The 25,931-nt window shown below is 39.5% G+C and overlaps 1 protein-coding gene across 1 annotated transcript; it reads left to right on the top strand.

The window, feature by feature from the left end:
* Positions 1–1,404: 1,404 nt before the first annotated feature.
* On the top strand, positions 1,405–25,881 carry col17a1b (collagen, type XVII, alpha 1b). Its single transcript, XM_062431116.1, has 56 exons — positions 1,405–1,582; positions 2,837–2,901; positions 6,037–6,087; positions 6,238–6,342; positions 6,604–6,903; positions 7,026–7,082; positions 7,169–7,204; positions 7,319–7,369; positions 8,687–8,824; positions 9,519–9,632; positions 9,684–10,244; positions 11,308–11,391; positions 11,495–11,557; positions 11,663–11,824; positions 12,143–12,235; positions 12,324–12,368; positions 12,453–12,596; positions 14,322–14,888; positions 15,020–15,070; positions 15,161–15,178; positions 15,316–15,342; positions 15,456–15,518; positions 15,613–15,717; positions 15,822–15,848; positions 16,673–16,708; positions 16,867–16,920; positions 17,045–17,080; positions 17,182–17,244; positions 17,806–17,841; positions 18,032–18,103; positions 18,210–18,236; positions 18,342–18,377; positions 18,495–18,530; positions 18,619–18,699; positions 18,862–18,897; positions 19,002–19,094; positions 19,393–19,464; positions 19,624–19,674; positions 19,789–19,848; positions 19,968–20,024; positions 20,109–20,135; positions 20,292–20,342; positions 21,170–21,256; positions 21,394–21,432; positions 21,580–21,693; positions 21,776–21,895; positions 21,992–22,102; positions 22,264–22,398; positions 22,480–22,590; positions 22,793–22,972; positions 23,546–23,695; positions 23,788–24,015; positions 24,162–24,326; positions 24,467–24,547; positions 24,658–24,741; positions 24,836–25,881. The coding sequence occupies exons 2-56, from the start codon at positions 2,847–2,849 to the stop codon at positions 24,886–24,888; spliced, it is 5,499 nt and encodes a 1,832-aa protein (XP_062287100.1). The 5' UTR covers positions 1,405–1,582; positions 2,837–2,846; the 3' UTR covers positions 24,889–25,881.
* The last annotated feature ends 50 nt before the right edge of the window (positions 25,882–25,931 follow it).

Below are 25,931 nucleotides of genomic sequence, written 5' to 3' on the forward strand. Positions count from 1 at the left end.
GAGCTTTCTCATGTATTATCTTTTACTGTTAACAATAAACCACCTGAGTGGGGAGATATTCATACCTGCAGGACAGTCCATCAGACCTTGTGTGCGAGTGCAGAGATTCCTTTATAACCCACAGTTATGAAGACAAACAATCTAACATATTCAGTTTCTGTAATGTAGCATGATGAGTTATGTTTTTCTGGTTCACCTGAATAACACTGACTGTTTCTTTATAACACTGTACTGTCAAGATCACTTTCAGAGTGACTCATTTGGACATGTCACACTAACTTGATAAATCTCAACTGATTAAGTTCTTTGCTATGTTAAGTCCTTCTTTTGGCCTCATGTGTCGATGTAAACCAAATTTGGGCACCTTTAAAGGCTGCTGCACACTTGCTCTAGAGTAACAATGTACCTTTATCAGGAAAGCTGTTATCCTCAACACAAACATTAGTGTGTTTCATGTAAAAGGGCTGCTGGAAACACTTTTTTTCTCTTCTATTTTTACAAACCTGGAATCTGTTGTTTTAAACCAACCCCTTTCCGTTAGCTTTGGCATTATTCAAGCTTGCACATAGATGTGAGTGGAGCGGCCCCTCCTTCCTTCACTATCCTTGAGGCCATTTGTTTTCCATCATTTGAGCAGATTGGAGTCATGCTCTGCAGTGAGTCATGCAGGGTGGTTGAATGTTGGGTGTGGTGGGTGAGGGATCCTATGGTGCTTTGTGGCTGCAAGTAGAGGAATCGAACATCTGTAATTTGGCTCAAAATTGCCTCTCAGAGGTGCGTTCTTTCTGATGCTGCATCCTCAAATGATTTTCAGATGTTAAATCTATCAAAATTCCACATCTCAGAAGTAGAAAACATTTAAGCTACAGAGCTGCACAAACATGCTTGAAATTAACCCTTAGTTACTTTGACAAGTATATTAAGATGTAGCTACTGTCTCCTTAAAATGTATGTGTGGTAAATAACACAGCGGCTGAAACCATGTAGGTTAAATGTTATGTTTCTAATTGCAATGTGTGCACCAGATGTGATCCAGCTGCAACGGGATGGATTTTCTGCACACAATATATCAGCAGACCCTGAAATAGTTTCACTCCTACAATCCTAAAAAAAAAAAGAGAGAAAAAAAGGGAGAAAATCCCACCTCCTCAAACACTCCTTTCCCAAAACTTTGCCATGCAGTGTCGAAAAGTAGTGACTAAAGCAACAGGAGGAGTTCATCACTTTCCTTTTTTTCTCTTTACACAGTCAGACTATCTGTCTCTGCAGGGGTGAGACCGACGCTTAATTGGTTCCCTCAGGCTCTGAGTTTTTTTAACTAAAGCTTTTCGTGCCGTCTACTACACCTGCTTGCCAAGCTCCAGCCCTGATGGGCGCGGTTGGGACCTGTGCCCTAATCTCTGTTTTGACTTGCCTGGGAAAGTTGTGCTAAAAGGCACAAAAGGACCGAGGACTTTAAGAACATCCCACCACGGTGCGCCAACTTCACAAACTGACATTGTCATCTCCGCGGTGGGCGCGATCAGACTGTCCATCTTGAGAGGAGTCGGGATTTGATAGATTGTTGTTCGGCTTTCTGAAGGTATGGACTTTAATAAGAGTACCCTGGAATAACCTGGAGGCTCTTGTTTTTGCTGGATGTTGCGGATGTTTAGTCCCACCTGGCTGTTGCACCTCTGCACTAATAACTACGCTCTTGGAGTTTGGTGATGGGCTGTCAGACACATTTGTTGGCTTTGTTGGATGGATCTGCACAAAGTCCTTTATATGCTGTATTTCTCTTAAGTTCTTCTTGGAGTTTCTCATGTCTTTAGAGCTCAGTAGGGGTTTTGTGGGGGGATCACCTTTCTTCTAGTGGTATTTATAAAATTAGTCTGTTATGGTGGGCTCAGGATAGTTTTACATGCTCTTTGGTGTGCTATTTACATCCCTCTAAATATACTGCAGTGGCTGACTTGACATCAGCCTTTATATTTTCTCTTCAGCTCAGTTACAGGCTATAATAGTGAACTTTGTACACAGAGGAAAGAAAACAACTTTTTAAGTATGAATTTATTATAAAAGTGAAAAGTTGTCTCCTGAAAAAATGTATGGTTGCACTGAGCTGACTCACACTTTTGTGTTAAGCAGTCTACGCTTTGAGGAAAAAGAGAGGGTAAAAGCAATTTTTGTGTATATTTCTGCATTTTTATTCCTAAATAAGTGTGCTGCAGATGAAGCACATGTGGTTAAATGTCCTTGGCTGTAAGGGTGTGGTGAGTGGATGGTCTTTCAGAGCAGTGCAGGAATCTGGTTTCTTTGATTCTTTTGTTAGTTTGCTCTTCAAAGACACAAAGTGAACTGAAGTCTATTGAAATATACAGGTAGTCTGATCATTATGCTTTATACCTTTTGGGGCCTTTTCATGTGGTGTCAGTTATCCACATGACATTAAATGTGTCTGGAAAGTTTTAGGTTGACGAGAGTAGTGGATGTTTTGTTCATTTACCAGGAGCCACTGGGGAAATTTCTGCTTTTGTTGAGGTCATTAAAAGCAGGTTATTCAAGAGGAAACTGCCCTAACCCTATCTATCAAATAGTGCTTTTTAAAAATGTGGTCGGGAGGCTGATGAAATGATAGTTTTCTGTGTATTCAGTGGACTGAAATTTCAAAGTAATGGGGTAATCATAGCTTAGATACACGCCCTCTGGTCTTAATTCGTTTGACATTTTTGCCCTTTTCCCATCATTTTTTTGTTGTTGCTAGAATACCATTTAACCGCAGTTGCAGACCTTTAACAAGAGTTGGCACAATAAATGCATGACAGTGGTCAACATTTTATCATCATCTCACCAGATAAGATGGAATGGAGGAGTTAACGAGACAGATGGACTTCTCAGGAGGCTTGTCAGAAGAAAATGGTGAGATTCCCAAATTCACTTCTGGTAGATAAAAGGCATCATAAAAGAAACCTTAAAAGCATGAGGAGAAGGATTGGTTCATCCAAATCACAAACATCCCCACTTTTTTATACTTGTATGATGTGTGCAGACAACAGAGGTGAATTGAACTGCACTTGTTTCGCCCAAAGCATAAAATAATTACATTTGAAAAGCTCAACAGCAGCATGTTTTTACAAATGCAATGCCCCAGGATAATCCACAGACCTCAGTTTGGTAAGAAGTGATTTTAAAATGTGATTTCTCGTTAATGACAAAGCTAAAGCTTAATGACAGATTGGTGTAGGGTTACTTTAGACACAAAAACCCCAAACACTTATCTTTAGATACCATTGCAGCCTCTCCTTGGGTGTTGCTTTTGTTTCTCTTTCTTGGGGGCTTATTGTTACTAACAACATAGCATGACTTCACTAGTCTCAGTTTTCATTTCTATTCCTCATTCTCAGGGCTCATGGTGTAAGTCATGCTCTGGTTTTTGCTCTAGTAGTCATAACTGGATCTAAAAGTACAGCTCAACTTGTACTAACGACTTCTGACACGTGCGAGGATGGAGAGGTCAGGGGACGCCTGATTATATGCTTGATGCTGACCAAGAGAAACATATAATCAGCCATCCTGTCATTCTTCTCTTGTTTTTTGTGTCATTTTTGAAAGTAAGCAAGTTGAGTTGGTACACTTTATTTAAGTAGTCCTGCTCAAACTAATAGTTACAAAGTTCTTTACACAAGGGAGAAAAAGAAAGTGAAAAACAGAGGCACAAGATAATGAAACATAGTTGGAGGATCGTAAAAAAGCCAAAACAATTGAGTAAGAAAGTGATTTTGACAAATGTGCACCGACTTGGCTTCTCCGAGACTTTGTTGGAAGCCGCTCAAAGGCGAGGAGTGACAACAGCAAAAGCACGATCACCTTAAGTTTTCATCCTTGACCTTGAAACAGACAGAAGTCCCTAAAAGGACAGAGGAAGAGGAAGAGGAGGAGGAGCAGGGAAGGAGTCAGCATGAAAGTGAAGAGGAATTTATATTGTCTATAACTGAATACAGTGAAAAGTCAAGAGGCTGCAGCTAGAGAGCAAAAAGCCACCTAGTGGAAGAAGATTGTTACTAATGTTAATCATCAGCAGCAAGTTAATTATAAAGGATCTGATTAGCACAAACTTTAACTTCATTAGTTTTCTACGGTCTACAATCATTATGATCTAAAGGTTCGGACACAGAGGCACATTATTATTTATGTGAGAACAGGACTCAAAATTTGATGTGTGTACTTTCTATAAAAAGTGAGCTTTTGAATTATAAGCACCGTCGTTTTTTCTCATGCATTCACAAAAGAGTTAACTTTGAAATAGTAAAAATCAAGTTGAGCTTAAAGATTAATTATTGACCTTGGAAAAAGCAGTTTGGCAGGAAGGACTCTTAGCACAGTCTGCTCATTGGAAAACATCAGTCAAATTGTCAGCAGCTTCCAGACACATCTTGTAGCTTTCATCGGCTCATTTGTCTTGAAGATGGTTTAATTATTATGTTGTAAGTTTCCAGAGAGTGAAACTTAAAAGTTTTTGTCAAAGTGAAAATGTTATTTGTTTTGATAATTTAGTTTATATTTATCAGTTGTGGAAGAAGTGTTGAGTCCTTTACTGAAGGAAAAGTAGTAATATCATATTATAAAAATAAAAGTCCTACGAGCAATACAAAAGTATTAGTAGCAAAATGTACTTCAAGGTATTAAAAGTATTCATGAGGTGACATAATGAGTGTTGTATAATTTAATTATTATCACTATCAAAGCAGGTTTTTAAAGTTTAAGCTTGTAAAAGTGGAGATAGTTTTAACTATTTTATAAATTATTACGTTGTTAGTATAAGCTGCATGTTTTGAATGTAAAATCTTCATCTTCACAATAACTAGTAATGATATCTGTCAGATAAATGCAGCAGAGTAAAAGAGTAGACGTATAAAGTAGGATAACCAATCAATCAATCAATCAATCAATAAACCAAACAATCAATCAATCTTTATTTATATAGCGCCAAATCACAACAAAAGTCATCTCAAGGCACTTTTCACATATTGCAGGTCTACTCTTTAATTTAATTTAAAGAGACCCAACATTTTTCTGATTATGTAATGACTTATTATGTAACATCAAAAAATAGTCATGATTGAATAAAGCAACAACCAAATTTAGAGTTAGGGGAAAAAAACACTTTTATTTACATTATTTATAAAGATGCTACCACTCAAGAAGTTAATCTGTTTCATCAGGACTGTGTGTGTGGTTTAATCAGATTTGATTGACAGGGACCAAAAACAACCCACCGACTGTCCTCAGATTCACATGTTACTGAATCCTGATTGGTTCCTATAAGTGTATGACATTGCATTGTTCCAGCTGAGCCTCGCCGGTTTAAAACAAACAGAAACCTCTCAAGTGCAGTCATTACACCATCAAACTTTGGCAGAAAGTGGTGTGCTCATGCAGTACTCCATCATTCATAGTGAGTGGCTGATTGTTTTCAGGCCTTTAATGGTTAAGAAATAATTTACTAATTCTTTATTCATCAGTTATAAGCATTTATAAGAAAAATAATAGTAATTAGTAATGCATTTTAGACTGGTTAGGTATGTGTGTCTCACTTTTCTAAAAGGCCAGTTTTTTATAGGTTTCTCATAATAAACCATTAACGTTCCATTCGGGGGCATGGGGGACTTCTTGATAAAGTTTAGAGCCAAAAAGACAAAGCAAATGTCCTGTTGGAGATGGATGAAACTTATCCAGAGGGATTTTCTCAACTTGCTTATAAACAATTAATAAATGATGCCTTATGAGCCAGTCTACCCACAGCACAGTAGCGCTACAGTAACTCTGTTAACAGAGTAAGTAAAGTCACATTAATTCAACTCTGGAAAGATAACAGCACATCATCATGCCAGCCACTCAACACTCACATTAAGCACCTGTCCACTGGGATAAACATACTCTAAATACTGTAACATAAAGCTTGCTCTATAGATAACATATACATTAGCCAACATGAAGCATACCGCCCAGTGCACAAACACTGTACTCATTTTCTTTCTTTCTGTTCGCTATCAGTTGTCACAGAAACTATAACTTCCACGACCAGACTGACTTCTCTGCCACCAAGTGAGTGTCTCTTTCTTCCTGGTCACGCCTGCCTAAAGTATTGTCCCTAAACTATAGCATAATACAATAATTATAGCTGAGCAGGTCTAAAGGAAGCCCCCGATGAGTAACAGCTTCTCCTTGTTTTGCTGTGTGTCTTCTTGTTGCTAGAGGGAACCAGCGGATCAAATCACAGGAATATGTCCAGCAGTGCTGGAGGGCTGAGCTTGGAGAAGAATGTCTTAACCCTGAACAGTGGAACTTATTTCAATTCATGTGAGAACATATTTCCACTTGTGGTCCAAAATTGGGAAGTGGTTATCTTCAAAAAAGTTTTGAAATGCTGAATGTTATATTTTAAGCTCCTGTTTGAATTAAACGAATAGATTTTGATTTATGAGTTTGTGTATCATTAACGTTTCCCTTCACTTGCAGTTTTTATGAACTTCCTTAATGTGACTAATATATAAGCCTGTTTAACTATGTAGAGATGTTACAGTTACAAGAAATCAAAATGATTTGTGTGCATCTCTCCAGCCTCTGTAGGTGTTAATACCAGCAACTACAGCTCCTCCTCAGGAGTTTACCTCGGCGGAGACTCCTCAGGAGGAGGTGATGGAGGGGGGAGCTACATAGATGGAGAAAGCTATGGATGCGGCGGCGGTGTTGGCAGCAGTGGTGCTGGAGGTGGCAGTTATCACGTGAGCTCGGTGTCAAAAGTCAGGACCAGCTCGTCTGGGGGTGCCAGGAGAACACAGACTGCTGGCTCATCACGAGGTCTGTCACCAGCTTTCCGGGAGAGGAAGACCATAAGCAGTCGCTCAGGAGGTTATGACGGTGAGCTTTGAACAGGCACTGTTCAGTTGGCATCACAGGCGCTTATAAAAAGGAGGAAACTGTTGGGCACTGTCGAGGGTGCAGTTTATATTTCTTCTAAGCTATTGTGTGTTTCTTTTTAGGAAGTTCCAGTGCAAATTCCTCTCCAGAATTTACACGCAAAGATTATGGAAACTATTGTAAGTGAGAGTGCCATTCCTCCCCCTTCATCCTCATTTTGTGTCTATGTGCATTTAATGTTTTTTTCTGTTTGTTTTCTTTTCAGGCTCCAGCGGCACACGAGGGAGGAGTGAAAGCAGAGGTATTAAGTCTTCCTGTCTTTATTTTTTCACCATCTGACTCTACATTGTCCTGGCTTACGTTTTATTAAATCAGGATTTCTTTGTCCATTGTGTGTTGTGATTTTTTTTTCCAGAGAGTGAGATCAGAGCCAGATTACAAAGTGCCTCCCCCTCAGCCTCCAGATGTAAGACAGCTTGAGACACATGGATCCATATGCTGCCGGTTATGCAATTCCCCATAAAAGCCACAAAGCATCTTCATCTGAGCGTGTTCATCAAAACAGCGAGCAGGGTTACTTTTGAGCAACGTGTTCTTTTGAATTATGCTGTTTTCAAATGCTTCAAGACCCCAGTATATCACACATAAGGCATTCCCTTCTCTTCCACTTCTCAAATGCACATTTACACTCGTGAAATTTCAATTAGTAACACATGTGCAGTTCTCCAGACAAAAGATATACATCAGCGGAAAGTAAGAGGGCAAGATTTAAACAACGAGTATCACAGGGTTTATTTGCGTTGTGCTCGAGTGGGGAAGAAGTTTATGTGTGGATTTGTGGTGGCAACAAAGGCACACATGACTCACTGTTTGCTGTGCCTGCCATTAGAAACCTAACAACAGTGGAGGATAAGAGAATTGTTGAGGCTGATTGCTCCCCCTGCCGATTAAAGCCAACAACTGCTGTGATTTTATCCACATTTTTGAACAGTTAGTCATCCAGTGCCACCTTAACCCCACCTCAGCAGGGTGTCGGATTGCTGTGTGGCTTTTTTCTGTGATTTCACCAGCAGTGAAAGAAGTCTTCAGAGCATTTACTTTAGAAAAATAGCAGTCCTACAGTGTAAAAATACGAGTTACCCAAGAAACTTTTACTTTCCTTGAGGGTGTTTCCATTATATGCTACTTTATTCTTCTACTTCACTACATTTCAGAGACAAAGATCTTTACTTCACTGCATTTATTTAACAGATCATAAGTATTAATTACTTTGAAGATCTGAAGATTTCACATACATATTCTTACTTTACACTGACTTTAAGTAAAATAACAGAAGCACTATGAGCAAATTATGTACATGAATTATGAACAATGGCCCCGAGTATTTTATTGCTGTACTGGTTGTCATATTGTTGGATTACTATCAATGATGCATTAATATGATTTCAGCATTTGAATGTTGCAGCTGGACGAAGTGGAGCAAATTAACTACGTTTGGTAGTTTGATCTTTAACAATGTTTCATATTATGTCTGTTAATTTTAAATCTGCAAAGGAACCAATAACAATAGCTGTAAAATTAAAGTAATTGTTCAGTATTGCTCATTGAAATTTAGCTGAGTAGAAAGATAAAGTAGTATGAAATTAGAAGTGCCTCAAAGTTTTATATAATCACAGTACTAGAGTACATGTACACTGAAACGCGTGAGGTATTGCAGGGCATGTATAGTATTTTCAGTGTTAAGGGTTAACATGACAGTAACATCAGATTGTGGTTTTTGCAGGGACGGAGTTGGACGATGTGAAGAAGCTGCTGAAGGGTCGCTCCAACAGTGTCAGCCCCACTCGCTCCTCCACCACCCTGCCTGTTCCAAAGAAAGCCAGCGTGGAAACCAAGACCGTCTCCGTGGCCTCTCAGTCGGGTACACACACATGCACAGACACTTTGTCTCCCTCTGAATGATATATGGTTGTTTCAAAGAGGCCTCATCTATTACTGTTACGTATTAGTCACGGCTCAGCACCTGTTCTTCTGAAAGATAATCCGTGGTGAACTCAGACGTTTAACAACACTCACTGCAGTTTTTAAGGTATTTACAGAATCCTGAAGGATTTTTCTTCATCTGGATTTTTAAAACAAAACAACTTCTGTCCACTGCAAAATATAAAAGATTTTAAACCTGTTTTCTTAGCTGCAACTGATTTCTTACTCCAAAAGTTGGTAAGCAGAAGTGATATACAGTCTCTTCTTGCTTGTTTTGTTTTAATACAAGAAAATGAAAATATATGGTTAGTTAAGGAAATGAATGGAAAAAAATAATACATATATAAATATATACATTTTTTAAATGTTCTGTTTTATGGCACTTCTGGATACCTTTTTACTTCAAAAAAAGTGACAGCTGTGTAAATGTGTCAAAAACCCAGATCCAGATGGAGCCTTTGAAGATCGTAGAAATATTTTCAAATTTGCAGAAGGTGATTTTAAAGGACCTTTTTGAAAGCTAAAAAAAAAAACGGTGACTCAAACAAAATGAGCAAACACAAGAGGTGGTTAAGTGAGATCAACTTTATGTCCTCTTGATTGTAGCCTTTCTGTTTTTTTCTCTCCTGCAGTGTCAACTTCGTTTGGCTCTGGTGTGACGTCAGCTGGATTCAACACCATTGATGCATCTGGCCTGTATGATAATGGCGTGACATCTGGGCAGTTTGATACTGGTGTGAAAACAGGTCAATATGGCACTGGTGTCAGATCAGGCCAATATGATAGTTTGAAATCAGGACAGTGTGAGACTTGTGTCAGATCAGGCCAGTATGATGCTGGTGTCAAATCAAGCCAGTATGATGTCAGTCTGAGTTCAGGACAGTACGGTACTGGTGTAAAATCAAGCCAGTATGACGTCAGTCTGAGTTCAGGACAGTATGGTACTGGTGTAAAATCAAGCCAGTATGATGCTAGTGTGAGTTCTGGACAGTATGGAACTGGTGTAAAATCAAGCCAGTATGATGGTAGTGTGAGTTCGGGACAGTACGGAACTGGTATAAAATCAAGCCAGTATGATGCTAGTGTGAGTTCGGGACAGTACGGAACTGGTGTAAAATCCAGCCAGTATGATGCTAGTCTGAAATCAGAGCAGTACAGTGCTGGGGTGAGATCAGGCCAGTATGACACTTCCACGCTGGATGCTCTGCTTCCATCTTTCTCCTGGTCCACCTCCACCCTGCCCTCCTCCTCCACCACGGTGATCAATGGCAATGCCAGCAGCTACACGTACCAGGCGGGCAACAACAACATGGGAGGATCCTCACCCCTCAGTGCCACCTCACCCTCGTCCCTGTCAGGTAAGACTCAACGTCCCCGCAGTATCACCTGTTACTGGCAGGTGAACTGACATCTTGTTAGAAAGTTAGTGAGGAACATTTGATGAAGGTTTTGTCGTTATTAGTGCTTAAACAATCAGTCAGTTGTTCAAGTAAATGTGCAAAACTTTTAAGCTTGTTAGATGTGAGAATTGTATTCTTTTCTGTTTTTTTATTATCATTTTTCATAAAATATCTTTGGATTTTGTTTGTTTGTCAGACAAAACAGACACTTTGAAGATATCACTTCAGAAACTGTGATGGGCATTTTTCTGTATTTTATGACATTTTATTAACATAGCAAGTCATTTCAGCTTTTAGTTTATGTATTCTGGGTCAGTTTTATGCTTAACTGTAAAGTGTACTGTCAAGTGAATCCTCTGTAATGCCTTCAGGCCGGCGCTCTCATGCGCCCTGTAGGAAAACAAAGCACTATTTTGATTCCTTCATTCCTCCTGCTATCAGGCTACTAAATGCAGACAGTAGGCATTGAAATGTAGTCAATCTCCTTTAAAATCTGTGTGGACTACAAGTGTCTTTCTTTTAGTTTTGTGTTGTTTTGTTGTTGTTATCAACTGGCTCCTCATGTAAGCCTGCAAATACTGTAGGCCTACATGACGACCTGAGGGGGCCATAGTGCGTCCTCTGCTTGTGTTCGTATAGGCCATACGTTGATCTGTTGTCACTGGCATGCCAGTGCTTGAATGCTGCTGCTAAACTGAGTTTTATTTATGTGGACTTGACAGGCTGTGGAACTTAATTGCCCTTCTGGGATAAATAAAGTTGTCTGAATGTGAATCTAATTCTTAACACATTGTGTATGTTATTTCCAGTTTGTTTTTTATTTTTATTTGTTTGTCCTTCCATATCTGTGTTTTTTGTTTTTGATTTCCTTCTCTTAATTTTTTCTCATTCTGTGAATGAATCCTGCGTTTTATGTGTATATTAAAAAAAAACAAAAAAACAAAAATCAAAGTCAAGAGATTGAGGAAAATATTCATGATTTTGCAGCTGTAGATTTTACCCTGTATGTCTCTGTTTGTAGTTTATGGCTTTCAGAATAATCTGGCGCCCACCTCTGGCAGTGTCCTCACCACCAATGGAACTAACGTCAATGCTCATTTGGGAGGTATGGCGGCACAACGCTCTTGACAGTTTCCTGATTCAATAAATATTCAAAATAGTGCCTTTATTTAATCAGTGTTAACATGCACTTGTGTTTGTCTCTGCAGGTTATGGAGTTCAGAAGAATGTGTCAAACGGTGGTGGTGTTGTCAGCACTGGAGTCTCTACAAGTAAGTACAAAGTAGTCCTGATAGTCCTGTCAAATCTAAAAATGAGTAACATTTTGTTAAAATATTCTTACCGTAACAATCTGTTTTTGTTGTTTTCGTTGTCAGCCACTAGATCTCAAACTGAAGATGCATATAAGAAAGATTATAAGTTCCTGATCTCTGAAAAGGAGAACGTTCCAGCCAAAAGAGATGCAGAGATACTAATTTTGGCCAAAGACAGTGGCAAGCATTTCACCACCAGTGGCAGCAGCGTTCATTTAGGAGGAGGTCAGTCACCTGCTTAAACACCTCATTTTCCATCATCTTAGTGGAACTTCTCAACATTCTTGGAACCAATCTTAGATTCCCAAATTCCCAAGTTGTATAGCATATTTAGGCAGAATACAACTCTTCCATTTTCATTAATAAAACATCAAGAAACCCTGATACTGCTCACTTGGTGAATTAATCATTTAAGCTTATTGGATCTGCTCAGTTCTCTGAAACCATCACAACACAAACACAAACACTTCTGTTTTGTAACAAAATAGCTGAAATGACCGAAAGTGAATTCAGCTTGTACTAATTATGTTGTTATTTTTCCAGGGTCACTTTCAGGAGACTCCATTAAAAAAGAGAAGCTTATTTCAAGCTATAGTGAGACGGCGCCACTGAAGACAGAGACTGGCAACACTTACTGTGAGTGATCATTTAAAACATCTTAAAGAGGAAAAATTACATTAATTAAAAAAACTAAATCAGCAACCATTATTTATTCATTCACTAGATGGGTCGTCTGGAGTTGTAATGAAAGACAAAGCCACCTATGCAGGTATGTTTGATTGTATGTATGTTAATACCTTCAGGATGGTGACTGTTTTAATTTTGGAAAGTGAGAATTATCTTCTGTCTTCAGAGATTCACAGGGACAGCGGCATCTTTGGAGGAGGAGGATTTTGCTGCTGCTCTGACGCATGCTGCTCCTGGTGGAAATGGCTGCTGGGTCTTCTCCTTCTCTCCTTGCTCCTGCTGGGACTACTCTTTGGGCTCATTGCATTAGGTGAGGATCACTTATGAAACATTCTGAAATTGAATTTAGGGATAAAGATTAAAAACCTCAGGAGTCATGCGATACTCTCTGGTATTGCTCTGCAGTGAAGCTACTGGGAGTGACTGTTTTTGAACCAATGAAATGTGTGTTTCAGCTTTTACAGGCATGTGAGCATTATTTCACAGTGCTGCAAATAACTGGTAGCCTGTAAAAGTACTCCTTTCCCTGGAAATTTGATCCCTGGGCTCTGTCCTGGTACCATAAAGTCGGTCTGACATTCATTGTCAGTGGAGCAGCTCCAGAAATTGCTGCCTGATGACATCGCAGACTCCAGTTTGTTACCTTGTGGCAGGAGACTTGTTGATGTGTATTTAACCTGATAAAACATGTACAAACCTGGAATAACATTTGCATTCTCTCTCATTTGAGGTTTATTTTTACCTAAAGCATCCACACAGAAAAACCTGTTGAGTACATTTAATAAGACACATAAGAAATGACTTTTTTCAGTTATTTTATAAGTGTAATCAAAAAAGTAGACAATACAGAGTATATGTACATAGTATTTTTTTTAAATCTAGTTTCTAGCGCCTTGGTAGCCAAGTGGTTACTGTGCATGCCACATAATGGCAGCATCCCTGGTTTGATTCCGTTAAGGGACCTTTGCTGAAGGTCATTCCCCTCTCTCTCTCCCTGTTTCCTGTTGGCCTATTAAAAAAGCCCAGAAATAAATATTTTTTTAAAAACTAGTTTAATGTAAAAAAAACCCAAAACAATCATCAACCAACTAACAGATAAATACTTAATAAAATCCTGTATGCTGAATATGAAGTGATTAAAGTGCCGTGTGTTAACATGCAGCACCATACTGAGGCTGTTTCTCTCATTTCGTCAATAATTTTTCTTGAGTGATCATAGAGATCATATGGGTTGTTAGATTGACTTTTCAGCTTTAGTTCATGAGATTCTGGCAGAATATTATGGGGAAAAGGCACAACAGGCATACAGATGACTGTAGTTAAAAAAGCTTGAAACAAACAAATCAATCTAAATTAATTTAATAAACAATTAGTCAAAATAGTTATTTTATATCTATTTTTTTTACGCATTGAAATTAACACCAGCTAGCACATTACCCAATAAGAGAATGACGGTTTCTGGTTTGTATCTATGATCACATCTGTATCTAATCTGTAAATATGTTTTGTATTTCTTATTTGAATTTGTTTTGGACTCCAACATCTTCTTTTTCCAAAGTTGTTTGGATATAATTTAACCACTTGATTTGACAAGTACAATATTTTGATGTATTTGACCTTTTACAGTTCCTTATTTTTATGCAATTCTTCTTTGATAAATTAATTAATTATGCAGTAAAATATTTACCACATTCATCTTGGTAGCTTTCTCAAATATATTGTTCCCCACCCCATTCAAAAAAGTCTATTTTGTAAATTATTTCTTCCTTATTCCTTCTTTTTGGAAATTGTGTTGATATAAAAATCTGTCAAAATGGTTCCTTGAGTTTGTGGATGCAATGCTGTTTTGCAACCAGCTGTAAAATTATGGATGTTTGAGTACCCAACCCCAGGAGCCTACTACAGACACATTCTTCACCTGTGGGAAACACTGTATTTGTGTGTCAAAGTACAATCTGAGAATACTTTCTTAACTCTGCTTGACTGTATGCTCTTTGTGTGTGAATCCTAACAAATGTTGATGTCCCTTTCTTAGCTGAGGATGTGAGAAAGCTGAAGAATCGAGTGGCTACTCTGGAGTCTGCATCCTCAGCCGCAACTGCTCACACCAGTCGTCTGTCAGGTACCAATGACATCAACGCCTATGTGGACGGTGCAGGTGGCACCCACACTGACATACACCTGGCTGCTGGAGGAGGCTCAGGCTCTGGTACCAGAACACGAATCGGAGTTGCTGGTACCAGTGGCTCCACCAGTGGAGGTGGAAATGCCATTGACATCGGCACTGGAAGTAGCTCTGGGGCTGCTGGCGGTGCCACCGGGGCCGGTGGGACCATTGGAGTCAGTGCTGGAGGTGCTGGCACCAGCTTCAGTGGTGGTGCCAGCTCTGGTGGCACCAGCTTAAGTGGCGGCACCGGCACTAGTGGCACCAGCTATGGTGTCGGCGCCGGCACTAGTGGCACCAGCTATGGTGTCGGCACTGGTGGCCCCATCTTCACTGGCCTTGGGACGGGTGTAAGCGGAGGACACATAGATCTTGCGGCTCTCCAGATTGCTATCCAGCGCATGATGATATCTGAAATGCAGTCACAGGCATTCAGAGGTACTGCACATTTACACACACACACACACACACACACACACACACACGCACGCACGCACGCACCCACACACCACACACACACACACACACACACACAAACAGGTTTATTGAATGGCTGTTTTCTGTTTTAGCTCTTATAGCATCCTCAGTGCAAGTAGAAAGGGGATTGCCTGGACTTAAAGGTGAAATACAAATATAATTAATTTCATAAAATCTTTTTCCTTTTTATTGTTTATTTTATGTTAATTTATGTTTATTCTTCTTTTTTTCAGGGGACACTGGAGCTAAAGGTCAGGGAGAAAACCACCTGCTGTTATAAATCTTTTTCAGATTTTTTCAGTTTTAATTCTGTTGTCATGTTGCATTTTTATTTGTTTGTGATCTACTGCCTGTCATCGTAATCAAATGTATGTTTTTCTTGTCACAGGAGATCCTGGTTTCCCTGGACAGCCAGGTTAGGAATAATGCTTCATATTTTCCTTGAGTCATTACCAGTACTACATAATTTCTCAGGAATAATGTGTAGGATCACCATGTAATTTTACTCTCTGTGACCTTTGACCTCAGGTCCTCCTGGTTCGATTGGCCACCCAGGTGCTGATGGTCAAAAGGGACAGAAAGGAAGCCAAGGTACAGAGAGTGGTTCAGTTCAAAATACACAATACAAGTATGCTGTTTGGTTTATTATGAATAAGTGAGTATCTGATTTAAAATGTCTGATCAGGTGATCATGGACCGGAGGGGCCACAAGGTATCAGGGGTCGTGAGGGCCCTCCTGGCCCCAGAGGTGAGCCAGGACATGCAAGTTTTGGACTAAAAGGTGACAGAGGTACGGCTCAGATATGGCTCACAGAAATTATGTTTTCAAGTGATAATAATAACACCTGGTGGAACTTGTGTAAATGTAGAATCTCATTTCTCTGGTTTCTTCAGGAGATTCTGGGTCGCCTGGACCAAAAGGTAAATCATCAAACTTAAATACTTACCCCTTACCCCTTATTTAAAAACTTAAAACAAAAACACCTAAATGTATAGTAGTTTTTGATCAAATTTCCATTGGTTTTACTTACGGAGTTGCTGACACATTGCTATTACATTTATTACCTCGTAATGCAAGAACTACAAACTGCACCAGGTGGCAGCATAGAGTCAGTTTGCTAATAAAGCCACATTAGCAAGAAGGACCCCTTCATAGACCAAAGCAAATCCAGTGTTTATTACTAAAAATGCACATAAATTGTCATAATGAAAATGTTCACTACTACTTAACCATTATTCATCGTCTTTTGAGCACAATTTGGGTGTATTCAATTTGAAAATCCATCTGAAATTCTCACTTTAATTTCAGGACACTGCCTGCAATACCATCCAATGTTTATCTAACTGATGTCCTACACTTTATAATCACTTATAATGATTTATTTGACTTTATAATGATTCAGAATCATCATAAAGTGTTAATCATTATAAAGTGTCAATATAGTGTTATTGGTTTTAAATCACTAAAACTATGGAAAGATTGTGGAATAACTCAACTAGTTTGGAAAAAAAAAGTTATGTGTGTACATCTAAACTGTCTAATATGAATATATTAGATATGTGCACATTGGACTAATGTTATTGTATTATTTGTGTTTACTAGTATACAATAAAATGAAATGTAGAATTAAGAAAAACACTGAGATTGGTGTTTCATTGTGACTAGGAAAATAATTGTTTTGTAAAATCTCACTAGGCAATAAAAATGCATTTTTGCTGGTTTTAATTAATCATCTGTGCTCTAGGCGAACCTGGAACTCATGGCCTTTCTGGACCACCAGGTAAGATTCTTCCTGTTCTCATCCATTCAGAGCATTACAGTCATTACAGGAACACCTGCTGAGGTGACTATTATCTCAAATTTAGCAGCACCAAGTAAAACACTGTTGGCGTTGCGTCAACTTGTTCCTGGCAGTTTACATGAACTGTTTTGTTACAGGTCAACCAGGTCCTCAAGGTTTCCGTGGAGAGGCAGGGCTACCAGGGGCTAAAGGTAGGTTACATGGAAATACCCAGATATAAAATGTATTATATATGCTGTAATGTTAATCACACTCTTCTGATTCTGCAGGCGACAGAGGACTTTCTAACTGTTGTTTAATTTGTGTTTATTTTAGGTGAAGCTGGTGAAAGAGGTCTCAGAGGTCTGCAAGGTCAGTACAGCTTTGTGAATTACTGTATTTGTAGCTGTGAAATTGGCATGTTTTTTTTATTCTGTACGGTATGAGTTTCTAAATACAGTTGTCCCACACAGGTGAAGCTGGTTTACCAGGTCTGTCTGGCCCAGCTGGAGAGAAAGGATCCAAAGGAACGATGGGTGAGTAAATGGTGCCCCAGCCTCAGATTTTCCCACTAATTATATTTTTGGTCTAGTAACAGTAACATGCTTCTAATTTTAATGTGAATGGATTGTGCTGAATCAAGTTCACAGTTCACAGTTTCCTAATCTGTTTTAATAAAACAGTCAGGTGCCCAAATTAACATTGAAATATGGTTTTCTTGCCATAATCATTCCTCCTGTTCATATATAAATTGTGAACATATCCTTTCATGTAATGAGTTTGACTGTACCAAATCATTCTATTATGTCTTTTATTTTAAAAATTTTGTTTAATTCTGCATTGAAAAAATGAGTTATAGCAGGTGTTTAAAATTAGTCAGTTAAGGACAGTAACACACTCGGTCCACCAGGTGGCAGCAGAGAAGAGTCTGGTAATAAACCCTATTTTGTGCCCCCTGCTGTATTGAATAACAGTCATCTTTAAAAAAAAAAAAAAAAAAAAAACAGGCTAATACGACAAATGTTTTGTTTTTAGAGTGACTCATGGATTGATATTCAGCAGAATATTTCTTCTTTATTTTCTTTTTATGTCATCAGGGTTGTCTGGGCAAGATGGTGCAAAAGGCTCAAGAGGTAAATGAGTCATTACTGTATAAATATTACTAATACACCTATTTAAATATTATTTTAATATGCACGAGGACATTACATCAGAGATTACAACTCTTGAATATATTAGGGTCAAGCTAATAGAACAAGCGTTTATTCCTCTTGCTTTTTAAATATATAAAATAATGATTATGTTATAATATTGGGTCCTTAGGTGACCAAGGACCTGCTGGACCCCCTGGACTTAGAGGTCCTTCTGGGCCTCCTGGAGATGCTGGACTTCCAGGTAAAGTAAACTTGCTGTCCCTCCTATGAAACATAATCTTCAGCTATGGTATTATTATTAGCGGACAGTATGATGAGATATAGTCATCATTCCTCCCTCTCTGTAGGAACACCTGGGCTTCAAGGACCACCAGGTACTGGTCTATTATGACTCACACTGTGGTTTTAGATTCTTATCTTTAGATTTGTTGCTTTAAATGCTGTCAAGACTGAAAATGTTCTCACATTTTATTTTTAAGGAATACCAGGGAATCCAGGACAGCCAGGGGCCAAAGGTACTCCTGTCAACTGTAGTGGTTTAATAAAACCAGCAAAGCATTCTCCAGCAAAACATGTCCATGCTTTTCTAGTGTAGTTTATTTGAAATATGAGATGTGTCTGTCTTGTTTTAGGTGAAATGGGTCAAGCAGGGAAAATCATTAATGCAGGTAACAAAGCAAGCACAGAACCTTCTTTTACAAACCATTGATTATAATATAGTTTTGAGAATATCTGATCTTCACTGTTATTTTCCAGCTGGCTCCGCCTCTGTGGGTATCCCAGGACCTCCTGGGCCTGCTGGACCTCCCGGCCCAGCCGGACATCCAGGATTGTCAGGTCTGACAGTTTGACAGCCCAGATGAAACCCAGCCCGTGTCCACGTCATTCTGCATGATGACTGATTGCACATTATCACAATTAACAGGGCTTATCACTGTTGTATTAGCTAACTTAAGTGTTTGTATTTCTTTTTTATCTCTTTAATTTATACCTCCATAGGTCCTATTGGTCCTGCTGGTCTGCCTGGCCAACCTGGTAGGTTACTGCACCCCGGACTCAAAAACAAAACAAAACAAATTTGGATCAGATATGTAGAGATATTAGAGTCTAATAGATGCTATGTTTTTCTGTCCTCACAGGTCCTAAAGGTGACAGGGGATACAAGGGAGAGCAAGGAGAAGCAGGAATAACAGTGAGAACGTCTGATTCTATAAGCTCAACCAGATCTGAGAGTGAGTCTTTTATGAAGCCTAGACATCTTACAATATTTAGAATTGAAAAATATCTGAGATGTATCATGATTTGCTGCAGATATACATAGAATTAGCAATAAAAACAGAAATTCTACTTTCCATTTGAACCTTAATGAGATTGGATACAGTGGAGACAGACAGGAAGTGAGAAGTGTTGAATTACGGGCAACAAAGTCTTTCAGCTGAGTACATGGTCAGCATCTTAAAGCCCTCTGCCACCAGTACACCCAAGAAATGTTCATTATTTGGTGTGTTGTTTGCTCTGTTTCTGCTTTAGGGCAGTATGGTGCTGGTGGAGTCTCAGCAATACCTGGCCCACCAGGTCCGCCTGGACCTCCTGGACGTCCAGGTAAATAAGACACATTGTACTCTGTTTTGAGGTTATCCAAGACATCATCAGAAACAATATTGTGGAATTTGACACCATGTAAGAATAGCCACTCTCTCTTCCTGCAATGGCATGTTCTTTAACATGTGTCACTGACCATCTGAATACTTTCTTTATTAGGAGATTCAAGACAAGGACCTCCAGGACCACCTGGTCCTCAAGGTCCTGCAGGCAAGTATTTGAGCTCATCAAATCCACAGTTTCAAATGGTGATTCTGAGGTTTGTATTATATGACACTTATTCATTCTTCATATCAAACTTTAATAATCATGTCTGCCTTATAGGTTATGGAAGACCAGGACCTAAAGGAGAGAAAGGAGATTCAATCCATGCATCGAGCTCTGGTATGACTCAAATTCTGAATGTTTGCTCTGTCAGGATGCAACAGAAACAGAGCATGTCACAGAAAGCACTAAACAACAGTTACACAAGTGTATTCACTTCAACACTGCTCTTCTTACAGGGGTGCATTATGGACAGCCAGGACCACCTGGGCCACCTGGACAGAAGGGCGACACAGGTGACCTCTTATGCCTCCTTTATTACAACTTCCTCTCTGTTAATTTACTTGAACTCTATCATGACATTTCTGTTATTGTTTTAGGTTCACCTGGACCAAGAGGGTACCAAGGTAACTGTCTTTCTTTAAGTTATGTGTATCTTATCAGCTATAAATCAATCTGATCCATTCATTGTGTTTAGCTTTCACTAACCTTTATGACCATTATGTAACAGTACAGATAGTTGTGAGAAAGTCTTGAACTGTGATGTCTCATTTGTGTCTCAGGTGAAACAGGTTTGCCCGGCACCCCAGGAAGACCAGGAAGCTCAGAGAGAGGTCAGTCGTTTGTCCATCAAATGAACATCCAAACACAAATCATTAGGGATGTCCCGATCCGATATTTGGATCGGATCGGCCGCCGATATTAGCAAAAAATGCATATCAATATCGGATCGGCCTGCACGGGAAAATCCCGATCCGGACTCCCGATCCAGTTTGTTTTCAAAACTCCGGTCCGTGGTAATCCATTCCAGTTTTTTCAGCTTTCCCCCCAAAATCCGGTCCGCGTTTTTCAGCACACCTAGCGACCTGTCCAGCATCCCACTATTTATTTTCTACTCAGCTTTTTTGTGTGTTTTGCTTTTCTAATACAGTTTACAATATTGTTTGCACTGATGGCTTTTTAAGCCTTGGTTTACACTCTTGTTGTTCAAGAGCAGAGCACTGATGCCAATTCAGTTTGTGTGGTTAATTGACTATTTATTATTTTGTCTATTTTGTGTTTATTTAACCCTGTTAAGAATAAACAGGTCAGCTTGTCATTACCAACCATTGTGGATTATTCAAACTAACCTAATTAAGTTGGCTAGTTGTTCTTAAGAGTAAAACCCTTTTCAACATGAGTATAACAACAAAATAAGTAAATATCTTTAATCTTTAATACATGCTTGGATCGGCCGGTATCGGTATCGGCCTATGCTAAAAGCTACAATATCGGTATCGGATCGGAAGTGCAAAAAGCTGGATCGGGATATCCCTACAAATCATACATAATCACATTAGAGAGCCGTAATTGTGAAATCTTATTGGCTTAGCACGTGTAAGGAGCATGCTAAGCACACTGTGTGATAGAAATACTGTAAATGTATATTTCTTCCTTACAGTGTCAACTTATGCTGGAGGACACGGGACCCAAGGACCACCAGGTCCACCAGGGCCTCCTGGACGTCAAGGACCACAGGGAATTAAAGGTAAAACTAACAAAAAACAAAATGTCTGTACAGAGAGGAGTCAGTGCTTTATTTTTTTTGTATTGTAGAGTAGATGTATCTGTGTGCCTATACATCACCTGATGATAAAGCCTTTGTTTTTGTTAATCATTTCTAAGGGGACACTGGAGCTCCTGGTTTACCCAGCTCTTCACGAGGTAGGAAAAAACCCTACAATATCCTTATAACTCTTTACAGTAATGAGCAAACTAATTTAAAAAAAATCTTGTTAAAATACAATAATGGTGTTAAAGTTTGTGCCTAACTATACTCTGCAAGGTCTTTACTATCTATTTTTTCCTCAGGCTCAATCTCAGTCACCTCAGGGCCTCCTGGTCCTCCAGGTCCTCCTGGCCCTTCAGGCCCACCTGGCGCATTCTCCTCTACTGAGATGCACCATTACATCAATACCTATCTAAGTAGGTATTGAGATAAGGTCACAAGATCACATGCTGCCAGGGGACAAAACTGAGTTAAACATGTTTAATTTGTTCCATGCAGGCAGAAACAGACAGGCTGGTATTCCTGGACCTCCAGGTCCACCTGGGCCTCCAGGAATCCCCGGAACCTTCTCAGGCTCTATAGAGGACATCTCCACTCGCATCATTGCATACATACAACGTAAACTTGTGCTTTCCCCCCAGAATTTCTATTACTAAATGACAGTGTAAGGAGTACTTGATGATTTAATTTATTAGCTGTGTTGTGCTACTGAAGGTTCAGGCTCAAGCTTCGGCACTGGTGTTCAGGGTCTTCCAGGACCACCTGGCCCTCCTGGCCCCGCCTCGGGATCCCTGACTGTCAACGCTCTCATTACCATGCTACAGAGTATGTACATGTTCAGTTGGAGCCGAATCCTATCAGACCCATGACCCACACTGCACTCCACACATTTGTAGGAGACAGTGTGCCCATGAGCTCTTCAACATCAACTCATCTGACATTTGTGCACGTAGCTAAACTCTGTCTCTCTTTTGTGATCTGCTTAGGAGATGATGTGAGGAGATATGTGTCAGGACAACCAGGGCCACAAGGACCACCAGGACCACCAGGGGCATCAGGAGGAATCTCTGGCACTTACAATGTACATGAGATAGCTACTTATGTCTTCAACATCATGAATGGTAGGCTCACGTTGCTTAGAAAACATTGACCCCGGAAATGGTGCCTGAACTTCAATCAGTAAAATTGTTTTTCTCTCACAGAGAGAGGGATTGCTAGAGGTCTGCCTGGGCCACCAGGCCCTCCTGGACCTGCAGGTGCAGGGGGCTCTAGCTATACTTCTGCTACGATTGACTACTCTGCATTGATAAGAAGTAAGTTACTTACTAATGTTTCCCTTTGACAGACACTGACCTTGTCTTACTTAGAGAAAATAAACTCTACAGAATGAACAGGATTGAGATCTGCTTGTCTTGTTGTTTTCCTCAATAATTACACAGAAAACAATGTTCTTCACCACTTAATAAAGCAAAACAAAAGTCACTCACTCACCATCTTTCTTATATCCACACCCAGATTCAGACTTCCGTTCATGGATTTCCTCTGCTGTACAACATGGTCCTCCCGGTCCGCCGGGTGTTTCAGGGCGTCCTGGCCCTCCTGGCCCCCAGGGGCCGCCAGGAGTCTCCACTTCAATTGTTCAGGGAACGGGAAGTCGCGGGTACAGCTTGGAGGAAATTCAGCGTCACCTGCAAGGTGAGTCTGGCAGACAATAAGTGAACATCACTTATTGTTTATAGTGAGGTAGACTGACTGCTAATGTAAATTCAAATTAAATTGTATTTATTATATCGAGTAGTTTCATTCTTCTCAGCTGTGAATGTTTTGTCAAAAAGTATGTCTAACAATGAAGAGTCATGATAACGACAATAAATAAAATAATCACACTTTAAAACAATTAATCTACAACCTGCGACTAATTTTATTACACTGTAGTACAGTTTAAAAAAAAAGCATACTAATGATTACATCTTTTACCTCATATGAGTAAAACGATTGCAACATACTTAGAAGAAGGAAAATCCATAGACAAGACTTTAATGCCATAATTGCCTGCCTGAGAGAATATTTACTGAAAACAGAATTAAACATTTGGCAAAGCACATTAGAATTTCTTGTAAACGTCAACCGAAGGCAATGATGCATTTCTAATTCTTTGTCCCCCCCTAATAATTTCACAGCTCATTGTTTCATACCCTCATTAATATAAATGAGTTGCACTAGTGTTCATCATTTTGATACACACTTTTTGAATTTAATGTTTTTAAGGTTCTAGCTTCAGAGGTCTTCCTGGCCCTCCTGGTCCTCAAGGTCCTCAAGGTCCACAGGGTCCACCAGGCAGACAAAGTGGATCGGTTACCTACAATGGGAACTTCCCTCGGGAGTCTATCCGCGCTGAAGTTCAGGAGTATCTGACCAGTGAGCTCCTATCATACACAGATGAATATACATGAGAAACATGTGGAAACATTTGTGACTGCAGATCTCACAGATAAACCTTTTTTTAACAGGTGACAATGTTCGTCGAACCATTATGGGACCTCCAGGTCCCCAAGGACCTCCTGGTCATAAAGGAGATCGTGGAGAGCCAGGTTACTCCCAGAGCTACGTGCATAGCTCGAGCTACCCTCAGGGTGACCCTCGCTATGGTTCAGACCAAAAAGACATTGATGTCAGCAGGCTTGCTGAGAGACTAGACTACTCCAACGTTGCTTTGAAAGTTACAGACTACATCAAGAGTGAGTAGATTAAGGCTGACTAATATGAAGAGAATTAATAATTTCATATTATTATACATGAATTAGAACTAATAGAAATTGAATTAAATGAACAAGTATGACTACATGTGTGTCAGCAGTACTTTGATATAATAATCCTTCCCTAGATCAAGGCCTCCTGCAGGATTATCTGGTTGAAGGTCCCTGGAGGTCAAATGTAAGAGCGATTCAAGGCCCCAGTGGTCCACCTGGCCCTCCCGGACCACCTGGCTACAGCCGTGTCATTGGGACCTACGGCAACATCACAGCTGACCTGATGGACTTCTTCAGAAGTGAGGACACAGATTTATGATTTTCCAAATGTTGTATCAGATTAAACTCTACAGCAATGGAAAACTATCTGGATTTATGTAAGCATAGTTGGAAAATGTTGCTTCATTACCACTGAATCTGGGCTTTTGCTCTTTCACAGCCTATGGCACCATCCCTGGTCCTCCAGGAATCCCTGGACCAAAGGGAGAGAGAGGGTACCCAGGACCCAGGGGAGAAAAGGGTACAGCCCAGTAGAATAGATAACACTGAGAAAATCCTGTTATTTTCCAGAGTAGAAAAATAGAGTGGAGTGACTGAGACAAGCAATCTGAGAGTCTTGTATGTTTACAGGTGATCCTGGACGTCAGGGTTTATCAGGACTACCAGGGACATACACTGTACAAATTCCACACCGAGTGCAGAAGAGGGATACCGGTAACATACTTCAAAATCCAAATCGTGAAAAAATGTGTAAAAGTGTAACATACATATTAACTCATCACTAAACCATTTTTTTCCTACACTGCAGGCGATAAAGTGGTTCGTCATCAGCTGCGTCGCCGTCAAGCTAACATTGGCTAAAAGGCAACATACTACTGGATCATGTCAGATTTCATTTTTACTTTAGTCTTTTTTTTTAACTTTTTTTTTAGGTGTTCAACAGTAGCAATGCAAGTAGTAGAAAATGCTCCTTATTTTTTCAATTTGTAGAAAAGGACAATTTGAGGAAATAAAAATGGCCAAAAAATGCATCAACTGTCTCTTAAAAACAGCTTTGGTAGAGTAATGGATTTAGCTGCATGTGAGGGTTATTCTGAGTCAGGCATTTTTCAGTTGTTAAAATGTGGGTGTGTAATGTTTACTTTGCTTAGGTAGAAGCTTACATTCAAACTTTATCCGGGGGACAGCTTTGGTTAAGAACATTTTTGGGCAATAGCTAGAAATTGCTGATATTTTTAATTGCACTTTGCATCTTTTTCCCACGGCTAGTGTGACTGCAGAGTCTGGTGTACTTTTTTATTTTGTATTAATTGTCTTTGAGGATTATATTGTATTGAGGACTATACAAATGTTAAATGCTGTTAATGTTGTATCGTGGTAACCAATCAATGTTTCATGAATGACTACAATATTTTATAATACTGCTACTACTACATTATCCTTATGAATCAAGCCATCTTCCAGCCTCTAAAACCCTGGAAATTAGCCATTCAAATTATATTAAAAAATATTTTTAAACATAATAGCAATGCATCATTATCTGAAGCGGACACTGTCCCAGTCAAGTTGCAGGTCATTTGTGCAGCAGCAGGATTGGGGTTAGGTGTGTATGATGCTGCATTCAGGACTGATTATTTACTTGAAAGGTTGGTTGGTAAAAAAAAAAATAAATTAGGTTGTTTGCAGGGTTGTGAGACAGGGACTCTAAGAAATGACTGATTGGATTGTATATTTTTGTATGAGAGCGCACTGAAATTCATATATTTTCTTTTTAAGTGTTGGAAAGATTAAATTATAAATTGTTCCCAGATTATGTTTTCATTCATGAATTTATAGACATTTGATCAATATATTTGACAGACACACAAATAAATCTATTTTTGGACTTGTGAGTCTTGATATTT

The sequence above is a fragment of the Scomber scombrus genome, chromosome 12, assembly GCF_963691925.1.
Source record: "Scomber scombrus chromosome 12, fScoSco1.1, whole genome shotgun sequence".
Lineage (NCBI taxonomy): Eukaryota > Metazoa > Chordata > Actinopteri > Scombriformes > Scombridae > Scomber > Scomber scombrus.

Coding starts and splice junctions, on each gene's coding strand:
- col17a1b (XM_062431116.1), top strand. CDS start 2,847: ATGGAGGAGTTAACGAGACAGATGGACTTCTCAGGAGGCTTGTCAGAA. Junction 12,597..14,321: donor CTTTGGGCTCATTGCATTAG/GTGAGGATCACT, acceptor TCCCTTTCTTAG/CTGAGGATGTGAGAAAGCTG. Junction 23,696..23,787: donor AGTTCAGGAGTATCTGACCA/GTGAGCTCCTAT, acceptor TTTTTTTAACAG/GTGACAATGTTCGTCGAACC.